Here is a 27,308-nt window from a genome sequence, read left to right on the forward strand (position 1 = left end):
CATTTTTATGTTTGTTTGTTTCTGTAACGGTATAAACTATGAAAGGTGGTGGATTAGCCCAGCGGTCTCCAACCTTTTTTGCGCCACAGACCGGTTTATGCCCGACAATATTTTCACGGACCGGCCTTTAAGGTGTCACGGATAAATACAACAAAATAAAACTAGTACCAGTACCGAAAAAAAGAAAATTTATTCATAACACACGTGAAAAGACCAAGGAAAACCGAGTAAACGATAAAAACGATAACAAAATAACGCTGAAAACCGATAAAAACCCTGAAAACTATACATTTCACACCTGAGCCTCAACTCTCGCGGCCCGGTACCGGTCCGAGGCCCGGGGGTTGGGGACCGCTGGATTAGCCAATTGGTCAGGATCAACTCTCGGCTGGACCAATTACAACACATCCGTATTGAGGGGAAAAGGAACACGATTCATCCTGTACTTCAGCTACAATGAAAAAAAAGACACAAAGCTGGAGTTATTCTGTCTTTACGCTGTCAGCTGCCTCTTCTCCTCTCATTCTCTCCCCTCTCTCTCCTGTTGCTACTTCAATCATGAAACTGATCAGTGATCAGCCGATCGTCTCTCTTGTTTATTTATCGCCCACTTTGCACCAGAAAGAGGAAATCAGCGGATGCGCTAAACAACAGTAGCTTGATAAGCTGTTGTTAGAATGTATTTAATATTACTTTCTAGTATCAGCTGATGTTTGCTGAAGCCACACCTGTAAAAGCTGCTGCTCATGATATCGGTTTGGATACGTGGTAAAAATGGTAAATGGCCTGCATTTGTATAGCGCTTTACTCAGTCCCTAAGGGCCCCAAAGCGCTTTATACTACATTCAGTCATTCACCCATTCACACACACATTCACACACTGGCAATGGCAAGCTAAATTGTAGCCACAGCTGCCCTGGGGCGCACTGACAGAGGCAAGGCTGCCGGACACTGGCGCCACCGGCCCCTCTGACCACCACCAGTAGGCAAACACTCACCAGTGGTGAGAGGGAAACATGAAGGTGATACAAATCATACATATATACCAACAAGACAGTGTACATCACTGTCACAACAGTGTTTGTTTTAGTTCAAAGGCTTTATGGTTTTTCCTGTAATACCTGCTGGTGTAGTCGATGATTTTTTGTCAGTTCAGTCTTATATATTATGTTACCACCCGGTCAGCTGGTGGGTAACAGGCAACTCTGAAAACGTTAGAGCACTTATGCAAATATGTGAAGTCTTGATAAATCGAGCAAATATTAGAAGTTTACACAGAAACATTCTCCTCTGAAAATATCTTAAAAGTTTATTTTGTGACCCAGACAGAGTAATATTTCAAACTCCGCCACTCTGTGTTTGTCCACCACTGCCTCGTTTGAGTTTTGGACAAAATGGATTCTGGGATATTGCATTTCGTCATTTGGAGCTGATTGGAGACCAAAACAGCCAATCAGATTTTTTTGCATCCAAGTCTGTGATTGGCTGGTTTTGTGGCACAAATATAACGGTGTACAGAAAGAGTTGAGCGCGCACGGGCAGAAATGTTGAGAGCGCGAGCAACACAATGCGAGTGAGCGCAAATACAAAAACTGAGCAAGAGGGGCTGCTATTGTATGTGTGGATAATAGCAAACACTGAAATACATTTTTTGCACACAGCAATGAATTTTGTTCACTCAAATCATGAATTCAAAATAAATTTCTCCTCAAAATGCAACACTTGCACCTGCAAAGTTTTTTTACGTGCGCTCAGAATAGTGGCACAAAAATAACGCCATAGTTTGCTAGCACTGTCTGTAGAAAACACAGTTTTTACCGTTCTTCCCACTGTAAACACCACTGTTTTGCTCTGGAAAAAACATCGCATGTATTTTTTTTATCATAACTGGTTTTACATGGCCCATCGACTCAATACAAAAACTGGTATATAGTTTGAAGTCCGCACTGTCCGAAATGGAGACTCTGACTGTATCCCAATTCCGGTTCGGCAGCCTTAACAGTCCTCAAGGGCCGCATACTCAAACACCGCTAAGGCCGGAAGTGAGAGAATTGTAGGCTTGTGAAATGGGACGATCTAGCCTCCGAGGCGCTGTCCAGGTTGCCTAGCAACCATGATACTAACTGCTGGAAACGTTTCATGCAGCTTTGTTTGACAGAAATGAAGAAGAACATATTTTGTTCATTTGTCTGTTTGTTTCTACATGAGCTCTGTGTGATTTGATGAGTATCTGAGGCTGAGACCACAGGACTGTAAAACATGATTGTTGGGCTTCATTTCTGTACTGAACAGTCATTTTAAGATTAGCTATTAAATAACAATTAGCTAATGTTGTTCATGAGACTAAAGTCATCTCACTTTCGTAATGTAAATATTTTATATGGCCAATATTGAAGTTATTATATTAGTCATTAGTAGAGTCATTCCATGAAAATTGCACAATTTGAGTCCCTCTCACATCTTATGGTGTATTTCGTCTATTGGATCACCAAACTTTGTATTTAAACAGCTTTACATATATATTGAAATGCACCCTGTAATACAGTGTAAAAAACTAAACTAATTGTTATATTTTTATGGAAAATAATACAGTTTTTTTATTTGACACCACCCTTTGTCATGTCCCTCATGGCCTTGATGAAAGGTTGTTTGAAGTACTTTAACAATACCAAATAAAACTATTTAAAAAGTTATTAAATTTTGATATCAACCTAAACATCTATTTGTGCTCTTTTGCTGTTAATGTTTCTTTTTTTCAAATTTAATTGTTAATTATTCATTAAAATCACAATATTTCTGTACCTGAGTAACCCCTCAACCCCGTTACATGAATGATCCCACCCCCATAAATACAATGTTGTGATCCAGAATTCCGTATACATCAGGAAGTGGTATCACTGAAATCTTTTGGACAACAGGACCACAGAGACAGGCAAGTTGCTCCCATCTTTTCCTTTATTTTAGTCATTTATCTTGTGATATTGTGGTCGTCAAACTCAATGACTCAACACCGTAACGTGAAAAAAAGATAGAAAACTATAACTTGTGAAAAAGTTTTTTGTTATTTCATGAATATATGGTGATTTTGAATTTCATGCATGCCATGTGCTCTCTGTCTGGTACTCACTACATTGAGCAGTGGCCAGTTTGTGCAAAAATCTCAACCCTGTCACACTCAACCAGTTATGTTTTTGATTGTAACGGGGTTGTGAGATTGTGATGGGGTTGCGATTTGAATGCTTTGGTTGTTAAGTTATCCAATTATTTAAATTAATTATTGTTATATTCAATCAACATACTTATACTACATGCATGGTGAATGTGATTTATGTTCCATGTTAAGAATGCGAATAAGATGGCACCAACAACAGCAGCAGAAAGGCAAAGGAAGTATCGGGAACTCCTTAAAGCTGATCTTGAAAGAAGGGAGAAATACCTGCAGAGTGAGTGTGAGAGATGGAGAAAGAATGTAAAGGCAGGGGAGAATTCTAAACATACAAACAACACAAGTTCAGGTCAAATGCATCGTGTTGGATCAAACCGATTCTTCTGACCGCATCAGGATGATATCCTCTGATACCTGTTTGAAGATGTCCTTGAACTCATTCCACCCCCACAGGCTGTGACAAAGTGCCATGTGGAAGTCTTGAAAGAGGTGTGGAAGCGACCCACAAGATGAATTCATTAAACAAAAGGCACATTCATGCATATATATAGACACACACACTGATGCAGGCACACACATGCAAAAACACTCTGACATGGACACAAACACAGGCGCTGATACAGACAGACACATTGAAATCGTTAACTGATTATTATTGTTATTAGTTCAACCAGTTCATTGTGTTTAATTGTTTAATTGTATGTTATTGGAGCAAGGATGAAGTTCTCTTATGCCTCTCATATGGTGAGAGACGCTAGAAGAGCATGGGCCCAAAAAAAGTTCTGTCAGCTGAGGAAGGCGACGATATTAAGAAGTCTCTGGAGTTGCTCTCCGCATACAGAACGCCGAGAAGGATCGGCAACTGGCGTACCTGGAGAACAGAGTGGCGGATTTGGAGCAGTACACCTGGATGAACGATGTCATCATCACGGGGCTTCGCATCAAACCCCGGTCAAACGCCCGGGGGGTCGCAGCTGACAATGTAGGAGGGCCAGGAGAGAAAGATGATCTACGGAGCTTCACGTGGTTACCTTTCTACGGTCCAAAGGTGTGGAAGTGGATTATAACAACATTGAGGCTTGCCACCCTCTACCCCGAAAAAATGACAGTGACTAACCAGCCATCATTGTGAGATTTGCTAACAGAAAACACAAAACAGCACTGTTAAAACAAGGAAAGAAACTGAAAGGATCCATATATTGGGTGTGGGGGAGATTATGACTAAGGATGTTGTTAGAAACAGTTGGAAGACACACACACACATTCTCACATGCATACAGATGTTTACACATACACACACATAGTGCCTTGTCTTAGAACCATGTGGGAGGTGCTTTGCTGTGATGTGTATTGTGTGAACTGTTTTCCCAATAAAAGGCAGCAAGCGGAGGCCGTCGTTGGGGTCATTTTGCGATAGGATTCAGAATGCTTTCTGAAACACCGGCTGGGCCCCCCTTGCTAGCAAGTAAAAGATGTTTGTCTTGTTTTTGTCGTTAACGAGAATAAGTTTCTAAATCAGCGGGGCTTGTGAAAACACAGACCCAACAGTCGTTGCCTTTGTATGGCCGTATGGTGTACCAATCAAAATAAAGCCTATGGGCATGGATTCTCAGCAGGGCTGAAGATGAGGCTCCCATTTACCGATGTGCCATTAATAACTGACGTATGAATTTATCTTGGAGGTCGGATGTAATTGCATCGTGGGCCAGATATGGTCTGCGGGCAATAAGTTTGACATCCCTGGTGTAACAACCTGCTCTGTACAATGAGTCTAGTTTCTAGTTTCCTCGATCATCTTGTAGACTTGCTGTTCTTTACTTTGATAACTGAATAAATTATTCCTTTCTGCTCATGTGAATTCCTCCCCATCCATATAAAACAGTAAACTGATTTAAGGATGTCATAGAAAGTCAACAAGCTGTAGAAGTTGTGCTTTATAATAAATACACAGTATGTGACTGTTTTTAAGAGTCTTTTAACACAAACACTGACTTTCAAGGAATCACTGAGGCCAGTTTTCCTTTGAGGAAAAAAAATCCATCTGACGCCACACGAGCCGATCCATCTAGTTGGTATTGCCTGCATCAGTATTTTTCTTTCTTCATTATCAGCTATTTGAGTTTGCACCGCTGCAGTATTAGATAAAACCCTCAACAAACAGACGACCCCCTATGAGCAAACACTTTGTGATGGTGGGAAGAAAAAGCAGAGAGAAGAGTCTGTTTCCCAAATCCAAACTGGAAGCTAGTTCGACAGGAGAGAGGCCTGATATCTGAAGGCTCTGCTCTCCTCCAAAAGTACGACTGCAGTCTGAGAGCGACGTGCTCTGTTGGGATCATAAGGTACTACAGTATAAGGTCTTTAAGAAATGATGGGGCCTGATTATTCAGGACTTTATATTCAATTCTAGATTTAACATGGAGCCAGTGAAGAGAAGCTAACAAGGTAGAAAGATGATTTGTCTGCTGTCAGGACTCTAACTCCAGCATTTTGGATTAACTGGAAGCTTTTTAGAACGACGTGATCATAAAGGAATTACAAAAGTCGAGTCGAGTCAAGTATGTGTGAACAAAACAAGATAAACATGAACAAAATCTCACTTTAACGTGCACTTTTACTAATTCTGTACTATCTAGTTTTACATGAAATATCAACTTTATATTGACATTTTTACATTACTCTTGAATTAGTATTTCATCTGTTATTATTTTTTCCATGTAATTCTCAAAGCAGTAATAATATGTTGGGTTTAATGAGTATGGTTTACTTTAGATTTTTTTCATATATATTTTTGACCTTAAACTAAAAACATTTTCTATGACAGCTTTGAACGCTCACGTTGTTCCTGATATTCTCAGATTTTCCTTGCTGGTTCTTTCCAGTCAACAAATATCTTTTTTCAATATTCTCAAACTGCACTGATAGAAACTTGAAAAGACTTAAACAACAAAACCAAAGAATCTGGAACTGAACTAGCAGCTGAAATAATTTTCTCTCTCGACTCATCAGAACAGGAACTTTCATAGATGGAAAACCTGCTTTAGATTTGTGTTTTGAAGTCATCTGACTAACAAACACTAATCTGCACTACACAATGCCTTTGAATGGGTGTTTTCATGTATCAGACTCTTGTTCTCACTCTAGATTTATGACACATTACAGAACAAAACACAGTTAAAGGGATGAAGGAACTTTCTTCTGTTTTACATTGGGATTAAAGTTTCAGCCATTTCAGTTATTTGATATCTAATATGTCAGTTTTATCTGAGGTAGACGTCTCTGGCTGGACACTAACTTTGATGCTCAGCGTTTACGGTACAGAGCAGCTTTTCCTACACAATATACAAAATACTTCTCAAATCACATCTCATGGCTATATTAAGTTTTTTATGTTCTTTTTGTAAAGATAGTGAAAACACACTAATGAAAACAAACAGCTGCTTATGTTGATTATGAGTTTAATATCCAGCTGTTGCACTAAATGAAAAACACTTAAAATGAGCAGTGTTACAATTTATGAAACTAATGAAAGATTTTATTACTAAAACATGCAGGAGTGGTTTTTAACTTAAAGGAGCCATAATAAGTCATGATACATTCATACAATATGCATAAGAGGGCAGACCATGTTTCATTCATACATCCTTCTACCAGTAATCTAGTTCATCAGTTTGTAGCTTCACATAACAAAAGTAATTTTTGTTACAGGTTTTTCAATCACGTTTGTTTTTGTGTGAAGACGAACTACACGTACCAGACCTTTCTTATCTGCAAAGGTTGTTATGATTTTTCAGAATACCCAAGACCCTCGAGGTTTTTACATTGGGATCTAACCATGACAACATCTCCAGGCACAAAACAACTTTTCCTTTTTATCCATTTCTGTCATTCTTGTAGCAGTGGTAAATATTCTCAAATCCACAGTTTCCAGAGAGGTCTGTAATGTACTGGATTTGTTCCCACCTTCTTTTCTGTCAAATAGTCCTGGAGGGAGAGCTGGTTTTCACTTCATGACAAGCAATAACTTTGTGATGTTGCATTAAACATGAGTCAGTATCTAAAAAGTAATCCCTTCAAGGTGCACGGCTCTGCTTGTCATGCAAGTGAACACTACTACATACCGTTTTACAATACTACGCTGTACTGTTGGCTGGGTTTTCCTCCATACAGTTTACAGAATAAACATTTTGCTATGACCCTTTGCACAGCTGAAACTCCATTTGTTATCCAAAATCTGGGAAACATGCTCTTTGGCCAGTCCTCTTGAAGGTCCTGTTTCATTTTTCTCTCAGTTTCAATGGAAACTTTTGAATCAGAATATTAATGTTAGCTGGCATGTTTAACTCCTCCAAACACTGCAGTTCCTTCCTAGCATTGCAACACTATGTATAGATATAGACAATATAGATGTCCTTGTCATTGTTCTGGGTCATTTGACCCAGCGTTTTGAGTTTGTTGTGTATTTGGTGTCTATCATGTATTAAGCAAGCGGTCCCCACCCTTTATTGCACCACAGACCAGTTTAATGTCAAAACATATTTTCCCAGACCAGCATTTAAGGTGTTGCAGATAAATACAACAGAATAAAATGATATGACCAAGACAAAAACTGTGGTATTTTGTAAATATAATAATAAACCTGAATTCACTATGTAATTGTGTAACTTTATTAGCAGCCTCCTCCTGAAATGTGCCAACAACATTGAGAGTAACATCCTCCTCTCTGCCCCTTAATGCTCTCTGGTCGCTATGGTAACATGTAAATATTTAAAATCTATTCATAACACACGGGAGAAGTCGCAGGGAAACCGAGTTAACGATAAAAACCCTGAAAACCATACATTTCATACTTGAGCCTCAACTCTCGCGACCTGGTACGAAACAAATGACGGTCCGCTGGTCTAAGCTCACATCCATCATGGACAACACCTCCCACCTCTGCATGAGACGGTACAAGCACTGAGCAGCTCGTTCAGAATCAGAATCAGAATGGGTTTATTGCCAGATGTTGAGGTTTACAACATTAGGAATTTGCTGCGGTGCTTCAGTGCAAACAATAAGAATTAAAGTGCTATGTAGAAAGAAAGATATGTGCATGAGATATACATGTGATATATACATGAGAATAAGAATTATGAGTGCTACGTAGAAAGATATATACATGAGTGCAGTACTTCCTGAGATTCAGCAGTACTTTTACACCCATAGTGTAGGAAGGAGCGTTATTGCAGGTCATTCTTACCAGCAGCTGTCAGACTCTAACCAGGGGTGCACATAACTTTTTAGTGAGCTACTCAGGTGAGTCCCAGGAGACGGTTTTTAGTACGCATTGAAAACGCTCTATTGCAGATATGCTACAAGTCACTGTTATCACTTGTAGCCAGTTACATTATAATGGCTGGCAGGTGGTCTTCATGCCTCCATGTATTATGAGACTTACCCAGTTTTACAAAGGGGATCCCATTTTCTTCACACAGCTTCTTCAGTGTAGCATTTTTTTTTCCGGTGCGGTCAGCACCCAGTTCAATCAGTCCAAGAAAGTCAGAGGTAAACTCTCCTTTGCTGGACACAGACACAATGTAAATGATTTCCTGCTCGACTTTTGTGATGTCCACAGATCAATGAAAAAGCATCCCCCAAAGTATTTTCTTCGGCTGTGGCTCAGGTTGGTGTTTCTTAGGTGGTGGCGAAACACCAAAGAAGCTGCAGCAACACGTGTCAGTTTGAATGAGTTGGTCGAGTATGCAAAGGCGCTTGGTAACATAAGTGTCACTATGCATTCGTAATTTTTGTCACACATGTGCACCTGAGTAGCAGCTAGGTGCATCCCTGTCTATAACACAGTTTAACATGTTTATCTTACTCATCACCTGTTTAATTTTTCTCAGTACACAAGACGAACATGTTCATTCACAGCTGCCTCATCACATTTTAACATCTGAACTCTGTGGAGCCTGATCTCAAGGGTTTTAAGTTTGACCCTGAAACCAGAAGAGGATCTTTCTGTCTCTTCAGATTCACTGTGATGGGAGTGATTTCAGCCCTGAGTGATCACGCTGATGTTTGCACAGAGCAGATAATTTAGTAAATGTTTTGGCACATTGGTAACAGTGAAACAGTTTATTAGTAACGTGGGATCGTTTGTGTGTGGAGTATGAACTGAGATTCCTGAAGCTCTTGTCACACTGGTCACAGCTGTAGTTTCCTTCCACGTGTGCACGTTCATGATAGATACGACTGCATGATTGTGAGAAGCTTTTGTCACAGTGTCTGCACTTGTATGGTTTCTCTCCTGTGTGGACTCGTTTGTGTTTTTTAAGGTCACTGGCACTGATGAAGGATGACCCACACTGATCACAGAGGTGCTTTTTAACCTCACTGTGAATCAGTTCATGTCTGTTAAGGGGTTCCGAAAGAGACTCAGGCGCAGGCCAGGGTTTCCCTTTAAGCGAAGAACAGTGCGTTTATTCACAGTGAACACAATCACCAAGTGGCTATGTACAATGTGCAGGGGAAACGGGTCCGGGTCGCCAGGGTCCGTGGGAAACAGGGTTAGGGGAAAAGGTGCTCCACACTTTCTGTACAAAAGCTCCTCCTCAGTCACTCCTCTCAGAATCCGGTTCCAAAAACGATCTAAACACAAAAGGTCGGGTTAGCGGGATAATAACAAAGGGCTTTCAAGATACAGGTTGGCAGATACACAAGTTTGACTGACGCTGATAGTTCAACGATCCAGCGAAGACTAGTGCAGACTCGCCATCTAAGTAGTGCAGTAATCAGCTGGGATCAGCGGCCGGTGTGGTGATGAGCAGGTGTGTGGGCCAGCAGCGGGAGCCCGCAGTGAGCATCGCTGTGGCGAGAGAGAGAGAGAGAGTGAGAGAGAGAGGGCGAGAGAGCAAACAAACCACAAACATATTGCCCAATAGAGGATTGACCAGCAGGGCACAGGGACCATGACAATGTCCTTTTAATCTACCTGATGTGGGGAAGCTTCTCCCACATTCTTTGCAGTATTTCAGTTTGTCTCCAGTGTGTTTACGTTGATGTACTTTTAGGGTGTGTTTTCGACTGAAAGTTATTCCACAAAGATCACAACGAAACTCTTCCCCACGACCACAGTAATGACAGGGTTGAGAACTGGATCCATCTGTGTCGCTCTGCTTCTAAACAAAGACACAAAGACAGTGTAAGTCAGTCCTTCAACATTTTTATCCTGAACGTCGCCTGAAATAAAGAGTATCTCTGCAGACGTCCAATTACATTTGACTGTTTCAGTTAAAAAACTCAGTTTACTGGGCTGCAATAACTACAATACTACCACCATAATACTACAATAATACTTATTTCATGTTACAGTAACATCTGAGTTACATGAAAGAACTACTATGCTAATATTTGCAGGGTACCAACACAGCGGTAAACTACTAATGTAACACTGCAGTAATACTATTGTCTACAAGCACTAAAGTAATAAATAAGCATTGATACTACAGCTACAATACTACAATACCATTACGTAATGATACAACTTTGTTAACCATAAGAGAAGATTACCGAATGGTTTGGTTTTGTACTTATTTTCGTGTTTTATTTTCTTCCACGTACTCCTGACAGAGGACTGAACCACTGTATACAAAAGGCCATTTATGCAGAAATAATAACAATATCATGATATACCAGGAAACTGCCTTAACATTAAGTAACAAAATCATATCAATTTTCAGCACTTTTACTGCGTAAACAAAAATCATAACTGAAATAATAATCACTCAGAGCTGCTTTTCCCTGCAGTAAAATTGCTAACATGCTAACACAGTTTAATGAGCAGAGTTGTTCCAAACAGTCAGGCTAAAATGACAAAATACAAATATAAATACATACCTCACAGTAACTGCACTTGTAGAGTCTCTTTCTGGTGTGGATCTGTTGGTGTCGTCTCAGGTAATGTGGAGCTTTAAAAGTCGTCTCATACAGGTCACAATTATAAGGTCTCTCCTCAGTGTGGGTAAACATATGTTGTTGTAACTGTGGGCCTGTTGTAATTGTACAAGATCAATGGGACCCTAAGAGCCTTCATCAGGAACTCAATGGGGATGTGGCGTACAACATTAGAGGTCAACTCCAAGCCCATAGCACAAGTCACCATCAAGTGCGGGATCTACCAAGGAGATGCTCTGTCCCCACTGCTGTTCTGCATAGGCCTGAACCCCCTCAGTGAGCTCATTAACAAGACTGGCTACGGATACCAACTACGGAACGGAGCAGTTGTCAGCCACCTCCTGTACATGGATGACATCAAGCTGTATGCCAAGAGTGAACGAGACATCGATTCACTGATCCACACTACCAGGCTATACAGCAATGACATTGGAATGTCGTTCGGACTGGAGAAGTGTAGTCGGATGGTAACAAAGAGAGGGAAGGTAGTCAGAACTGAGGGGATTGAACTACCAGAAGGCAACATAGGGGACAGTTACAAGTACCTGGGGATCCCGCAGGCAAATGGGAACCATGAAGAGGCCGCTAGAAAGGCTGCAACCACCAAGTACCTGCAGAGGGTCAGGCAAGTCCTGAGGATTCAGCTGAATGGCAAGAACAAGATCCGGGCCATCAACACGTACGCCCTGCCCGTGATCAGGTACCCTGCTGGGGTAATAGGCTGGCCAAAGGAGGAGATAGAAGCCACAGACATAAAGACAAGAAAGCTCCTTACCATGCATGGAGGGTTTCACCCCAAGTCCAGCACCCTGAGGCTGTACGCTAAGCGGAAGGAAGGGGGCCGGGGACTGGTGAGTGTCAGCACCACAGTCCAGGATGAGACAACAAACATCCAAGAATACATTGGGAAGATGGCCGCCAACTGACCGAGTGCTCAGTGAATACCTCAGGCAGTAGAAACCCGAGAAAGAGGAGGGAGACGAGGAACCATCATGGAAGGACAGGCCCCTGAACGGTATGTACCACCGGCAGATAGAGGAGGTGGCTGATATCCAGAAATCCTACCAGTGGCTGGACAAAGCTGGACTGAAAGACAGCACAGAGGCACTAATCATGGCAGCACAAGAACAAGCTCTGAGTACAAGATCCATAGAGGCTGGGGTCTATCACCAGGCAAGACCCCAGGTGCAGGCTGTGTAAAGATGCCCCAGAGACAATCCAGCACATAACAGCAGGGTGCAAGATGCTAGCAGGCAAGGCATACATGGAACGCCATAACCAAGTGGCCGGCATAGTGTACAGGAACATCTGTGCCGAGTATAACCTGGAAGTCCCAAGGTCAAAATGGGAGATGCCCCCAAGGGTGGTGGAGAATGACCGAGCTAAGATCCTGTGGGACTTCCAGATACAGACGGACAAAATGGTGGTGGCTAACCAACCTGACATAGTGGTGGTAGACAAACAGAAGAAGACGGCCGTAGTGATCGATGTAGCGGTTCCGAATGACAGCAATATCAGGAAGAAGGAACACAAGAAGCTGGAGAAATACCAAGGGCTCAGAGAAGAGCTCGAGAGGATGTGGAGGGTGAAGGTAACGGTGGTCCCCGTGGTAATCGGAGCACTAGGTGCGGTGACTCCCAAGCTAGGCGAGTGGCTCCAGCAGATCCCGGGAATAACATCGGAGATCTCTGTCCAGAAGAGCGCAGTCCTGGGAACAGCTAAGATACTGCGCAGGACCCTCAAGCTCCCAGGCCTCTGGTAGAGGACCCGAGCTTGAAGGATAAACCGCCCGCAGGGGCGTGCTGGGTGTTTATATATATATATATATATATATATATATATGTGTGTGTATATATACATACATACATACACTCAACAAAAATATAAACGCAACACCTTTGTTACTGCTCCCATTCCCCATGGGATGGACGTAGAGACCTAAAATTCAGTCCAGATACACAATATAACCATCCCTCCCAAACAGTGGTCACAAATCAGTCCAAATGTGTGGTAGTGGGCACATCTGCCATATTGAGATAATCCATCCCACCTCACAGGTGTGCCACATCAGGATGCTGATCTGACATCATGAGTAGTGCACAGGTGTACCTCAGACTGCCCACAACAAAAGGCCACCCTGGAATGTGCAGTTTTGTCTCACAGCAAAATGCCACAGATGCCACAAGCAATGAGGGAGCGTGCAATTGGCATGCTGACAGCAGGAATGTCAACCAGATCTGTCGCCTGTGCATTGAATGTTCATTTCTCAACCATAAGCCGTCTCCACAGGCGTTTCAGAGAATATGGCAGCACATCCAACCGGCCTCACAACCGCAGACCTCGTGTAACCACACCAGCCCAGGACCTCCACATCCAGCAGGTTCACCTCCAAGATCGTCTGAGACCAGCCACCCAGACAGCTGCTGGAACAATTGGTTTGCACAACCAAACAATTTCTGCACAAACTGTCAGAAACCGTCTCAGGGACGCTCAACTGCATGCCCGTCGTCCTCATCGGGGTCTTGACCTGACTCCAGCTCGTCGCCGTAACAGACTTGTGTGGGCAAATGCTCACATTCGATGGCGTCTGGCACGTTGGAGAGGTGTGCGCTTCACGGATGAATCATGGTTCACATTGTTCAGGGCAGATGGCAGCTGAGAATGTCCCAGTTCTTGCATGGCCAGCATACTCACCGGACATGTCACCCATTGAGCATGTTCGGGATGTGCTTGACCGGCGTATACGACAGCGTGTACCAGTTCCCATGAATATCCAACAACCTCGCACAGCCATTGAAGTGGAGTGGACCAACATTCCACAGGCCACAATTGACAATCTGATAGACTCCATGCGACGATGTGTTGCACTGCATGAGGCAAATGGTGGTCACACCAGATACTGACCGGTTCTGGGTCCCCAGACCCCCAATAGCGCAAAAAACTGCACATTCCAGGGTGGCCTTTTGTTGTGGGCAGTCTGAGGTACACCTGTGCACTACTCATGATGTCAGATCAGCATCCTGATGTGGCACACCTGTGAGGTGGGATGGATTATCTCAATATGGCAGATGTGCCCACTACCACACATTTGGACTGATTTGTGACCACTGTTTGGGAGGGATGGTTATATTGTGTATCTGGAATGAATTTTAGGTCTCTACGTCCATCCCATGGGGAATGGGAGCAGTAACAAAGGTGTTGCGTTTATATTTTTGTTGAGTGATATGTATATATATATATATATATATATATATATATATATATATATATATACATACATATATTAGGGGTGCAACGATATTCGTATCGATATTGAACCGTTCGATACAGTGCTTTCGGTTCGGTACGCATATGTATCGAACAATACAACATTTGTAATTTATTTTATCAACTTTCCTTCTGACGATGCTGTCTGTGTGGAGCGCTCAGTGAATCTGCGTTCGACTACTCCGCCTAGGCTGCACTGTCGAGCGCAGATCCACTGAGCGCTCCACACAGACATCATAGTCAGAAGGAAGAGCGCAGGGCAAGCTAGCGAGACAGAAGTTAAGCTCTCCTTACAACATGGACCTCCCCCACCCTCATTCAGATCTGGCGTTTGGAATTATTTTGGTTTTCATGTGACGTATGACCCTGAAGGTAAGCGAGTCATGGACTAAAGTAAAACAGTATGTTGGATGTGCCATGCAATGCTCAATTACATGGGTGGGAACTAGTGTGTTAGCGCAGTTAGCTCGTTAACGTGTTGGCCGTCTAGCCCCATGCACGGGGCGATCGGCGGTAGCTCGTTAACGGAGATTTTCCGTGTCGTGGCGTTAAGGTCATTTCAACGAGATTAACCTGAAAGCACTAGTGGGAACACAACGAATATGACTGCACATTTACGCCGACATCATCCTAGTGCAAAGACAAAAACAACAAGCATGCATGCTACAAACTTTACCCGAGTCATTTAGACAGCCGTTAGCACAGGATTCTCGTTATGGGGACCTGATATGTTTAATATGCTGCTGAGAATATAGCCCAGAAGAAGCGTATAGTATACCTTTTATTTTGGAAAGAGCCATTTCTCTGTAATAAACTCTCTTTTCCAAAGAGGAGTGATTCCTCAATCAGATACAGGGCTCGCAAAATCGCTAGCCCCAGTCGGGCTACCAAAATCTATCTCTGCCCTGCCTGTCGGGCTATCGTAGGAAGGAAAAATATATGTCAATGCTTTTGCATTCTTTCGGAAATGTAGCTGGGTAATTATGTCATTGGCATCGGTGAGCCACTGTCAATATGTGACATATTGAAATTGCGTTTGAATTTGCGAGACAGCACTGATTGGTGAGTGGTGATAATTTGCGCACCAATTCCTCTGACATCGTCTTATCAATCGTTAGCTTACTATGCAAACATGACAAGTGAAATCTCCCGCAGCAAGCTTAAACATGTGAGAGGTTGATCGCGCAGAGAATCGCTGACCGGTGTGTGTGTGTGTAAAAGCAGCAGGATATATATTTCAGTTCTTCTGAGCCAAATAAGACAGGTCAGGGTGAAGAAGTGACAGCCAAAGAAAAGCTTACCACAAAACGGAAAAGTTATGACAAATCAGACTATAAGGCAAAAAGAAAGTGCAGCTTTATGGTTTCATGGACAAAATAATTTCTGTGGCTGCAACATGACGAGCTAAATAACCAGGGCTGCACATAAGTGGTCCGCAGGTGCGCATTCGCTGTCAAAATAAAAAACACGCACAAGGGTTAGGGTTAAATTTAAAAACTCTACTTTTGAGTTAAAATATATATTTATAATTTTAATAAATGACAAATTAAAAAGGCATGAACATTTTTTTGTATCGAAAAAATATCGAACCGTGACACCAAAGTATCGAACCGAACCGAACCGTGAATTTTGTGTATCGTTGCACCCCTAATATATATATATAAAAAAAAAAAAAACACCCAGCGCGCCCCTGCGGGCGGTTTATCCTTCAAGCTCGGGTCCTCTACCAGAGGCCTGGGAGCTTGAGGGTCCTGCGCAGTATCTTAGCTGTTCCCAGGACTGCGCTCTTCTGGACAGAGATCTCCGATGTTATTCCCGGGATCTGCTGGAGCCACTCGCCTAGCTTGGGAGTCACCGCACCTAGTGCTCCGATTACCACGGGGACCACCGTTACCTTCACCCTCCACATCCTCTCGAGCTCTTCTCTGAGCCCTTGGTATTTCTCCAGCTTCTCGTGTTCCTTCTTCCTGATATTGCTGTCATTCGGAACCGCTACATCGATCACTACGGCCGTCTTCTTCTGTTTGTCTACCACCACTATGTCCGGTTGGTTAGCCACCACCATTTTGTCCGTCTGTATCTGGAAGTCCCACAGGATCTTAGCTCGGTCATTCTCCACCACCCTTGGGGGCATCTCCCATTTTGACCTCGGGACTTCTAGGTTATACTCGGCACAGATGTTCCTGTACACTATGCCGGCCACTTGGTTATGGCGTTCCATGTATGCCTTGCCTGCTAGCATCTTGCACCCTGCTGTTATGTGCTGGATTGTCTCTGGGGCATCTTTACACAGCCTGCACCTGGGGTCTTGCCTGGTGTGATAGACCCCAGCCTCTATGGATCTTGTACTCAGAGCTTGTTCTTGTGCTGCCATGATTAGTGCCTCTGTGCTGTCTTTCAGTCCAGCTTTGTCCAGCCACTGGTAGGATTTCTGGATATCAGCCACCTCCTCTATCTGCCGGTGGTATATACCGTGCAGGGGCCTGTCCTTCCATGATGGTTCCTCGTCTCCCTCCTCTTTCTTGGGTTTCTGCTGCCTGAGGTATTCACTGAGCACTCGGTCAGTTGGGGCCATCTTCCCAATGTATTCTTGGATGTTCGTTGTCTCATCCTGGACTGTGGTGCTGACACTCACCAGTCCCCGGCCCCCTTCCTTCCGCTTAGCGTACAGCCTCAGGGTGCTGGACTTGGGGTGAAACCCTCCATGCATGGTAAGGAGCTTTCTTGTCTTTATGTCAGTGGCTTCTATCTCCTCCTTTGGCCAGCCTATTACCCCAGCAGGGTACCTGATCACGGGCAGGGCGTACGTGTTGATGGCCCGGATCTTGTTCTTACCATTCAGCTGACTCCTATATATATATATATATATATATATATATATATATATATATATATATATATATATATATATATGTATATATATGTATATATGTATATATATATGTATATATATATATATATATATATATGTAGTCCCATTTATAGTTCCTGAATTTAATATCAAGGTGGGGAAAAGGATCAGTGATGATCATCATGATGATCTATGGGAATATAACAGTAAATACTAAATATTAAACATTATTGTGCAGCGCATAAGATCGACAGCGCACAGTGTACTTTGAGGAGCCAAGAAGGGTGTAGTTTGTGTATGTGAGCACCCGTGTGTACACCTGTGAGCATGAGCGTGCTTGTATTTAAAAGGTTCCTTCATGTAATGATCTGCTAGAGGGTGTGGGGAGCCACAGCCCCGTCCTCCAGGGCATGAAGCAGGTATGGAGGAGATCAAACTCCAGACATCCAGAGGCCCCCAGAACACAAGAGACCAAGGAAGACCAACAGAGGGGCAGCTGCGCCACTGTCCCAGTAAGAGCTGAGGAGAGTCCCAGATGAGGGCTCACTCAGCAGCCGCGGAGCAGAAGTCAGGGGGGTTGCAGTGACGTGCCCGTGAGCTCCGCCAGCAGCCAGCTGTGTCTGAGTGAACGAGCCCCAGGCCAAGAGGCCGAGGGCACCCCACCCCCGAAGTGGCCCGAGTGAGCCCCAGGCTCCAGGCCCCGATAAGCAGCCACCAAGGAGTGAGCCGGTGTGTACCTGGACGCCCATCCCAGACACAAAAAACCACCAACGTACCGAAGTCTGAGGGCGTCCGCCACTGGCAGCGGAAGTGGTGGGGGGAGATAGGCCTCCAAACCTTAGAGGGCCTGACATGTCCCCAGAGAGGTGACGTCTGATACCAAACCTGACATATAGACACAGACATACAGGCACACACAGATACAAACATCCATTTCCACCCATATGCAATTACTCAGCACTCAACCAACGTGGAGACAGACATAGAGAGACACTGTACACACGATCACACTCCCCAAGCATACTCTAAGAACCGGGTCCCCCTGGAGGGGGAAAATGCACCCAGACTCAGGTGGTGTTTCCCTGCGGTGGGGAGAAGCAGACCGCCACAGCAGCAGGGAGACCCCACATTCCAGACCCCAGTCGGATGGCCAACTCCTCCTCCCAGCCCCCCGCTCCAGCAGGACGCAGGGAACGGGGGTGGTAGAAGACTCCGAACCTCCCTCCACCCGCTCATTGTAGTGTTGATGCATGTGTGTTCTAAGGTGCATTTAAAACCCAGGAGGGCATGGAGCTACCTGCCAGAGAGCAGCAGGTAAGCGCATAGCCCCTCCTGAGAGCCCTCAATGTCTACGTGTATTTAAAATTGAGAGGTGGGCAACGGCGCCAGGGGTGAGGTGTACACCCCGATGGTCTTTTGGAGTCCGTGTAGCGTGCCCACCCCCAAAATCCTATATGTATGTGTTATGAGAGTGTGAGTAATGTGAATGTCTAAGTTGTGAGATAAAATTGAGGCACAGGCAGCCAGAAGGAGACAGAGGGGGGGATGCCTCCCCTGCACCCTGGTGACACACCTTTACCCCAAGGCCCTACATGTGTGGGTGATTGTTGTGGAGCGGGAAGATGGAGGCAGCTGGGTATGGGGAGGGAAGGAAGGGAGGGGCAAGTGACCCCTCCCTGGGGCCAGCTCCCCCGCTGACCCCAGTAGGCACCCCCATACTCTGCAACCCGCCAGGGAAAGGGAGCCCAGGCGCATCCGGACCGGGGCCCAGTTCAACAGCGCTGCCTGGCCCCACAGAGCCCGGGACAGCCCACCTGACCCCACCATAGAGAAAACTGCACCCAACCCGTCATCCACTCATCTTCCAGACTACACAAGACAATCGACGCCCAGGCTGAGATCTTCCTCCACCTCTCCTGTATCTCCCCCTCCTGCATACTGAGTTCCTGAAGAGAGGAGAGCTCTTGCAAGATGTAACAACCTCCCCCACCAGTTGAAGAGCCCCCCAGGTGGTTTGATGCACTAGCGGACCCTGCGCCAGGGCTGGGCCCCATACATCCACCCGCCCACAACCCCGGCAACACACCAACCAGGACCCAAGCCCCCAAGGCCCAGCAAGGGCCCAAGCCCAGAGACGGAGCACCCCCAGAATCCCACGCCCGTCCCGGACCCAACCAGGGGCAGCCAGGCTACCAGGTCAGTAACCCATGTCCGTCAGCACAGACCCTCCCCTATCCCTGCTGCACGCAGCCACGAGGAAACCGTCACCTAAGAGCCAACAGAGCCCTTAATAGGCCATGACCACAACCCCGGGTTGAGCCCTCCAAGGAAGGTGCTCCAGGGGAAGAATTCGGGAGAATTTGAATATTTTATTTTGTCACATTCCACACCAGTTGGTGGCGGGAATGCACCATTTTGCTGTTTGCCAACCGCCAATAAACCCTATACAGAAGAATAAGAAGAAGGCGCTGTCGCGTCGTCCATGTTTTCTACAGTCATTGGGCGGAACAAAGTAAGAATGCTCCACGAGAGGAGGTGTTTGCACAGAGAGCTGCTTTTTCATTCAAAGAGACTAAAGTAGTACCAATGTTTGGATCGATATCTGCATCGATCTGCCCACCCTTGTCTCCTGGATCGTAGCTGAGATCAGCGTGAACCACGTGGGTCTCTGCTCCCTGATCTGTTTCCTGTGTTTGGAAAGAGTTGCAGCTTCATCGCGGAGTTTCTCTCGGTTTGTGGGCTCATCTAAAGGTAAGCACCGAGCTAACTTTACTGTGAGTTCAGTTCATGTTGAGTTTAGCTCCTGAATGAGGTCTTCTGCTGCTCTCCTCGGTGTCTGTTCACAGTTTATTGTGAACACGTTGAGAGAAGAGTGAGAGAGTGTTTGGAGAAAAACACCAACTAATCATTAGCTCAGCATGCTGGGAGAAGTTGGAGCAGAAAAGTCTTTTCATTGTCCCTGCAGCTGTTTTTCTGCCTGCACCAAACCTCTACAGCCTCGTTTCTATTTGAAGTGATAACAGGAAATGGATGAGAGCGATCTGCTGCAGTATCAGGGTCACAATAAACTTTATTGTCCAGCTGCTGTGGATGAACACATGAGAGGAAGTGAACTCCTACAAAGTCTCATTTTAATGAGTCTGGCTGCTGTAAAGTGATGCACAGGAAGATGTTAACAAAAACTAATGAAAACGAGATGAAAGTAAACAGTGTTCATATTTGAAAGCACAGAGAATAAAAATATATTGTGGTGGTTAATGTGCAGGAGAGTGTGAAGAATGTAATAATGTCTTCCTGTGTCAAACAGCTGCAGTCAAAGCAGGAAGGAAACCACTGATCAAAGCTCATTAATCAAAGACTGCTGATCAATGGCCATGAGTACCATTCAGAGAGTTGGGGAGTCGCTGCAATCACAGCATTTGATCAATGAGCTTTGATCAGTGGTTGTTGATCAATGTTCATGAGAATTTGCATATTAATGCTCAATAACTGACCTCCCAGCCCATTGTTCCTTCAGTGGTGCTCGTTTCAGTCATTATGCAAATGCACTGTTGAAAATTGGGGAAACCTGCAGTCAGCTGAGACTGAAGAAGTCACGAAATGTTTCTCCCACAAAAAGCTACGTCCAGATGAACAGAATCAAAGTTTAGGGAATGGTGGAGGTGGTGGGACTGGGGGGCTGAAGGAGTTGAAAGTGTGGGGTGGGGGAGTAACAGGTCTGTCCCTGTTTGTGGAAACCACAGGAGGAGCTGTTCAGGCTGTTGCTGGGTGTGAATTGTTGATGGAGTCTTTAAACTTGTAGTTGCTGTTTTCCAGACTGAAGCAGAGTCGTTAGCTGAAAACTGGTTTTAGAGGTTCATTCAGGACACCTTCTCAGGCTCTTACAGCCTTACCTGTATCATAACAAAGTGTATAAACCCCAATCCACCTTTAACATGGTCCTTGACACATCACAACGCAACACAAACAACACAACACAGTATAATAAAGAAGAACAAGTGTATTTGTATTGCACACTGTTATTATTGCACCTTGTTATAAATATAATAATATATATGATACTGATTTTACCGTGTTAACCCCCCCCCCCCCCCCCTCCAAATAAAAAAAAAAGTCCAGGTAGGTAGCCAGTCAGGTCAGCTGTTAGCGCTGTTTAGGGCTATCGCCCTGTTGTAAAAGCTGTCTTTGGGTCCATTTGTTCGGGACCTCAGCAGCCTGAACCTCCTGCCAGATGGTAGCAGCTTAAACAGCCGGTGTCCTGGGTGTGTACCGTCCCGTAGGATGCTGCGTGCCCTATTGAGACGCGAGTGCTGTACAGGTCCTTCAGGGAGGGAAGAGGATGTCCAATGATTTTTTGGGCCATATTGATGACCCTCTGGAGTGCCTTTCTCTGTGCTGTGGTGCAGCTGGAGAACCACACACCGATGCAATATGTCAGCACACTTTCAATGGAGCAGCGGTAGAAGACGGTCAGCAGCTCCTTCTTCGGGTCCATTTTTCTGAGGATTCTCAGAAAGTGGAGACGCTGTTGGGCCTTCTTTAAAACTGCAGAGATGTTAGAGCTCCATTGGATGTCTGTGTCTACGTGCACACCCAGAAACTTGAAACTGGAGACCCTTTCCACGCACTCCCCGTTGATGCTGACAGGCTGCAGCTCAGACTTCCTCCTTCTGAAATCAACTACCAGTTCTTTTGTCTTGGTGGTATTGAGGTCCAGGTTGTTATCTACACACCAATCTGAAAGCCTCTGAACTTCAGCTCTGATGAGCCCCACCACAGTGGTATCATCTGCAGTCTTGATGACTGCGTTGACTGGGTGGGAACTAACACAGTCATGAGTGTACAGAGTGTATAGTAGGGGACTCAGTACACAGCCTTGTGGAGAGCCGGTGTTAAGGCTGAGAGCTGAGGAACAGTAGTAAAAGTAGCTCCTTGAAGAACGTTTTTATCATAAACTAACTGAATGTTGTACTATATTAATGTAATAATAAAATAATATTAGTAGATCAAATACAAACTATTTATTTCTAATAAAGGTTCTCTGTTTGAATCAGTTAAGTAGAAAATGAAGGAAAATAAAACACGTGTGTATTTTCTGTTGCCTACACTGTAGAGCGTGACTTTGCCTCTAAACAGGAACATGAGCAGGGAAGAGGTTAAAGTGGGATTGAGCAGGTGGGAACCCTAAAATCAGCTGTAGTGGCTCAGCGTGGGGAAAAGAATCACAGCTCACAATAATTTCAGTTGAGAGCTCCAGTAGATTTTCTTAAAGTACAGGCTGTGATCAGCTGACCTGCTGCTCTCTGTGGATGTACACAACTGAATTCAACCAGATGTCAGCAGATGTTTCATGAGCTGTCCTGGCTGATTTCCATCCTCTACACTGTCTTTATATTAGACACTATACTGTTGGTATGAAGGTGGAAGTCAGTGAATGAATGTCAGCATCATGAGCTTCAGTTTAAATGAATCTCTGCTACACTTGATGTAATCTAACTGTGACATGAGCACCACAGTCACTGTGCACCAGTCACACACTGTTCTTTACTTTAAATCCATCACAGTTCAGCAAACGAACCTGTTTATCCTGCACTAACCTGCAGAGGATCTTCATGCAGTCTTTAAATAACACAGTTAATCTGCCTCAGATCGTTTTGCAGCATCTTTTAGTATATGAAAAAACATAATGTCACATGTACAGACCCAATATTTGATTTCAACACATGAGGACTTACATGTAAGCTTTAATCTCCAGTTGATCGAATCCCACTGAGCAGTCCTTCCCTTTAAATCTAACCTCTCTTCTTCCTCTCCTGTCCTGTGTGTCTTATCTTTCTCCATCTCTGAGTGAAGTTAGCTCTCTTTCTTTTCTCTCCCTGTGATGTACAGCAGCTGGACCTTTAGCCAGCAACACACTGTGAGACAAACTGCACACAAACGGTTTGTGTGTTTGCTGATGTTTGTTGATAGAAACGCTGCATTTGAAATTACCTGTTTGTTCAGGTGCTGTGCAAAAAAGAAAGAAGAACAACGTCTCACTTTAACTCCTGACTATGACTCACAGTTTTGCCTCTTTCATCTCTTTTTATGTTTCATACCCTGGTGATTAGTACACGATCAGGATTGTCTTTCATGTGTTACTTTTCCCGTTTCTCAAGTTGGTTTGATGTTTGATGCCTGCAGTGATGAAATAACTCCTCTCAGATGCCTTAAAAGTAACACATCTGTTTTCCAAATGTAAGGAGTACAAAATACAATTTTCTTTTTCTAATGTAGGGAGCAAAAGTAAAATATTTTCCTTCACTGAATCAACTTTTGAACGTTACATTGTAATTATTAATATTCTAAAATGACAAAATCATAGAAATATATAATAGGAAACAGGAAACATAAAAAAGTATAGACCTTGTAAACATTTATTACTTTTCTGAGTGTGTTAGCATGCTAGCATTAATAACTGTGTACAGCAGGAGGGATGGGCATGATTTTACTGTTTGAACAGTCATGAATTATTTTTAACACCAGGTTGGATGTAATGTGTTAGAACTACCAGTAGGTGGGGATAAGAGACCTTTAAGGTGTTTGGTGCCACACTCCACCTTCAGGTTTAAAACTAGTGTTAATGGAGGGAGTTTGAAGGTTGAGTTTGTTCCACGACTGCATTTCACTCACTGCCTCTGTTTGTATCTCTGTCACTGCAGGACCAACGTGGAGCGAGAAGTCAGCGCTCTCAGGAGGCCGACAAACCTCACAGAAGAAAGGGAGAGAAAAAACACACCTGTGACGAGTGTGGGAAGGGTTTTACTTTGAAGGGTTCACTAAAATCACACCAACTCATCCACAGTGGAGTTAAAGCGTACAGCTGTGAGTTGTGTGGAAAGACTTTTTCTTGGAAGGATGTTCTAAAAAAACACCAACTCATCCACAGTGGAGTTAAAGCGTACAGCTGTGATCAGTGTGGCAGAGCTTTCACTCACAGTGCCAGCTTACAGAGGCATCTAGTTACCCACTCTGGAATTAAGGCATACAGCTGTGACATCTGTGGAAAAACTTTCAGCCAGAGTGGAAGCCGAAATGCACATCTACGCATTCACACCAGAGAAGATGTGTACTGCTGTGGTCAGTGTGGCAAACACTTTGCTAAAGACACACACTTACAACGCCACATGTTTACCCACACTGAGGAGAGACCTTATAAATGTGACCTGTGTGAAAAGACTTTTAAAGCTCCATGTTACCTGAGACGACACCAACAGATCCACACCAGAAAGAGACTCTACAAGTGCAGTTACTGTGAGGTATGTATTTATATTGTTATCTTGTCATTTTATCCTGACTGTTTGGAACAACTCTGCTCATTAAACTGTGTTAGCATGTTAGTAATTCTACTGCATGGAAAAGCAGCTCTGAGTGATTATTCAGATTTTCACTTCAGTTATGATTTTAGTATTACTGTAGTATTATGGTGGTAGTATTGTAGTTATTGCATCCCAGTAAACTGTGTTAACTGAAACAGTAAAATGTAATTGGACGTCTGCAGAGATGCTCTTTATTTCACGCGACGTTCATGATAAAAATGTTGAAGGACTGACTTACACTGTCTTTGTGTCTTTGTTTAGAAGCAGAGCGACACAGATGGATCCAGTTCTCAACCCTGTCATCGCTGTGGTGGCGGGAAAGACTTTCGTTGTGACCTTTGTGGAAAAGCTTTCAGTCGAGAAGACAGTCTAAAAGTACATCAGCGTAAACACACTGGAGACAAACTGAAAAACTGCAAAGAATGTGGGAGAAGCTTCCACACAATAACTGTCTTAAAGCGACATGAACTGATTCACAGCGGGGTTAAAAAGCACCTCTGTGATCAGTGTGGGTCATCTTTCATTACTGCAGGTGGGCTTAAAACACACAAACGAGTCCACACAGGAGAGAAACCATACAAGTGCAGACACTGTGACAAAAGCTTCTCACATTCAGGTAGTCGTAACAATCATGAACATACACACATGGAAGGAAACTACAGCTGTGACCAGTGTGACAAGAGCTTCAGGAATCTCAGTTCATACTCCGAACACAAACGATCCCACGTTACCAATAAACTGTTTCACTGTTACCAATGTGCCAAAACATTCACGTCATTGTCTGCTCTGTGCAAACATCAATGTGATACAGCCACATAGAGAGCCGAAATAGACACCTACGCATTCACACCAGACATCTTGTGTACTGCTGTGGCAAACAGTTTACAACAGACTCAAGCTTGCAACAACACGTTTACCCACAGTTAGGTTTTGTATTGTTGATTGTCATTTATGCTTAGAAATATTTAACCATATATGCTTAGAGGTGTATAATCGATTGTGTAGTGATAGGATGTGTGATCTTTAGCAGGCTGTAAAGGCTTGGTGTGTATTCCACACTGGAATGCACACCTACATCCTGGGAGCATGAGAAGAGGTCGTACCTTGTTTTATTGTTTTATGGTAGGATAAACGTGGCTGTGTTTGTTTTAGGCTAAGTGCCTTTTGTTTAGATGACCTGCTGGACTTCCATTCATGTAACCTCAATAAAAGAGCAGTGTTACGGGGGAGCGGTCGAGAGCAACTGGGGTCAAGCGAAGGAACGGCGTTTGTCCGGTTCTCTCCCGTGCACGAGAAACATGAAGAACTTTGCCTACTTCGTGTCTTGCTTGCTGTGTAATTATATTGTCTTCAACGTTCCAGCGAATAGATTCAAGCTACAACCCTATCACCCACACTGAGGAGAAACCTTATGTGATGTAAACACATGATGTCAATGAAAATATCCATCTAGTTACATTTTAACCCTGAGGGGTCGACCACTTTTTTATGTGCGATACTGATATCATAAATTTGGATATCTGCTTTTTAATCAATAAAACTGTTTTTTAAATATCTTGCTGCTTTTTGTATAACTTCATACTCAAGTTAAAAATAAAGTTATTATTATTGTTATACCTGTATGCAAAAAATACACTGCACCCAAAATATTTCATAGTTCAGCAAAACTGATCAATCTAATAAACTTCAACCTACTCCATCCTCCCTATTCATGTGAGTGAAGTTGCCCCCCCCCACCTTCTTCAAATCCAACAAAAGTGTTATCAAACGTTTGTGCTGCTATCGTTTTAAAGATATTAATAAAAAATTCTAGAGGTCATCAGAGGTCAACCAGCCCCCCCACATTAATGGAATCAAACAAAACCGGTGTCAATCAATTGTGCTACGTTTGTGCTGGTTTGTGCTGCAAAAATTGTCGTTCGTGCTGCTATCATTTCAAAAATATTAATAAAATAATGTCTTTATGTGTGCTCAATCATCCAGGTAAGTAAATTCCAAAAGTTGATTCTGTTCACCTGGACATTTTCAGTGGGAGAAACGTTTTGTCAGTCATCCAAGTGACTTCTTCAGTCTCATCTGACTGCAGGTTTCCCCAACCTTATAAACAGTACATTTGCACAGCGAAGGAAACTGAATGAACAATGGGCTGGGGGGTTAGTTCCATGATTGTTAGTATGCAAATTCTTATGACCATTCATCAACGACTACTAATCAAAGACACAGATTCTCAAATGGCCATGAGTACCATTCACCGAGAGTTGGGGAATGGCTGCAATCACAGCATTGTAAGATGGCGAAAGATGTACCCTTGGGCCCCCCTTCTCGATTCAGAGATGGTCAGCATCCTGACAGCCTGATGGACGAAGCTGTCTCTCAGTCTGCGGGTTCTGGCCCGGAGGCTCTTCAGTATCCTTCCTGATGGCAGCAAACTGAAGAAGCTGTTTAAGGGATGAAGAGAGTCACCTGTAATGAAGAGGACCTTCCGGATGAGGCAGGCGCAGTAGATCTCCTAGAGAGGGAGGCAAGAGAGGTCCCCACAATCCTCTCTGCTGCTCTCACTACCCGTTGTCATTTTTTTCCTGCAGGACCCAGTGCAGGAGTCATACCACACAGTGATGCAGCTGGTGAGGATCAGTGATGGGAATAACGGCATTACAAGTAACGGCGTTACTTCTTTCAGTAACGAGTAATCGAACTAATTACTATTTCTATCGTTACAATGCCGTTA

General features: G+C 43.9%; 2 protein-coding genes and 1 pseudogene across 2 annotated transcripts in view; 1 reads left to right on the forward strand and 2 right to left on the reverse strand.

The window, feature by feature from the left end:
* The window catches only part of LOC146702152 (uncharacterized), a 100,523-nt gene that overhangs the window by 49,634 nt on the left and 23,581 nt on the right, over positions 1 to 27,308 (reverse strand). The window lies entirely within an intron of this gene.
* LOC146702155 (uncharacterized) lies at positions 17,566 to 19,049 on the reverse strand (annotated as a pseudogene).
* On the forward strand, positions 20,249 to 25,399 carry LOC146702156 (uncharacterized). Its single transcript, XM_085469264.1, has 3 exons — positions 20,249 to 20,279; positions 23,868 to 24,520; positions 24,842 to 25,399. The coding sequence occupies exons 1-3, from the start codon at positions 20,249 to 20,251 to the stop codon at positions 25,397 to 25,399; spliced, it is 1,242 nt and encodes a 413-aa protein (XP_085325390.1).

The sequence above is a fragment of the Copadichromis virginalis genome, linkage group LG9 (genome assembly GCF_057382275.1).
Source record: "Copadichromis virginalis isolate Kocher_CV1m ecotype Utaka linkage group LG9, C_Virginalis_male_GT1.1, whole genome shotgun sequence".
NCBI lineage: Eukaryota > Metazoa > Chordata > Actinopteri > Cichliformes > Cichlidae > Copadichromis > Copadichromis virginalis.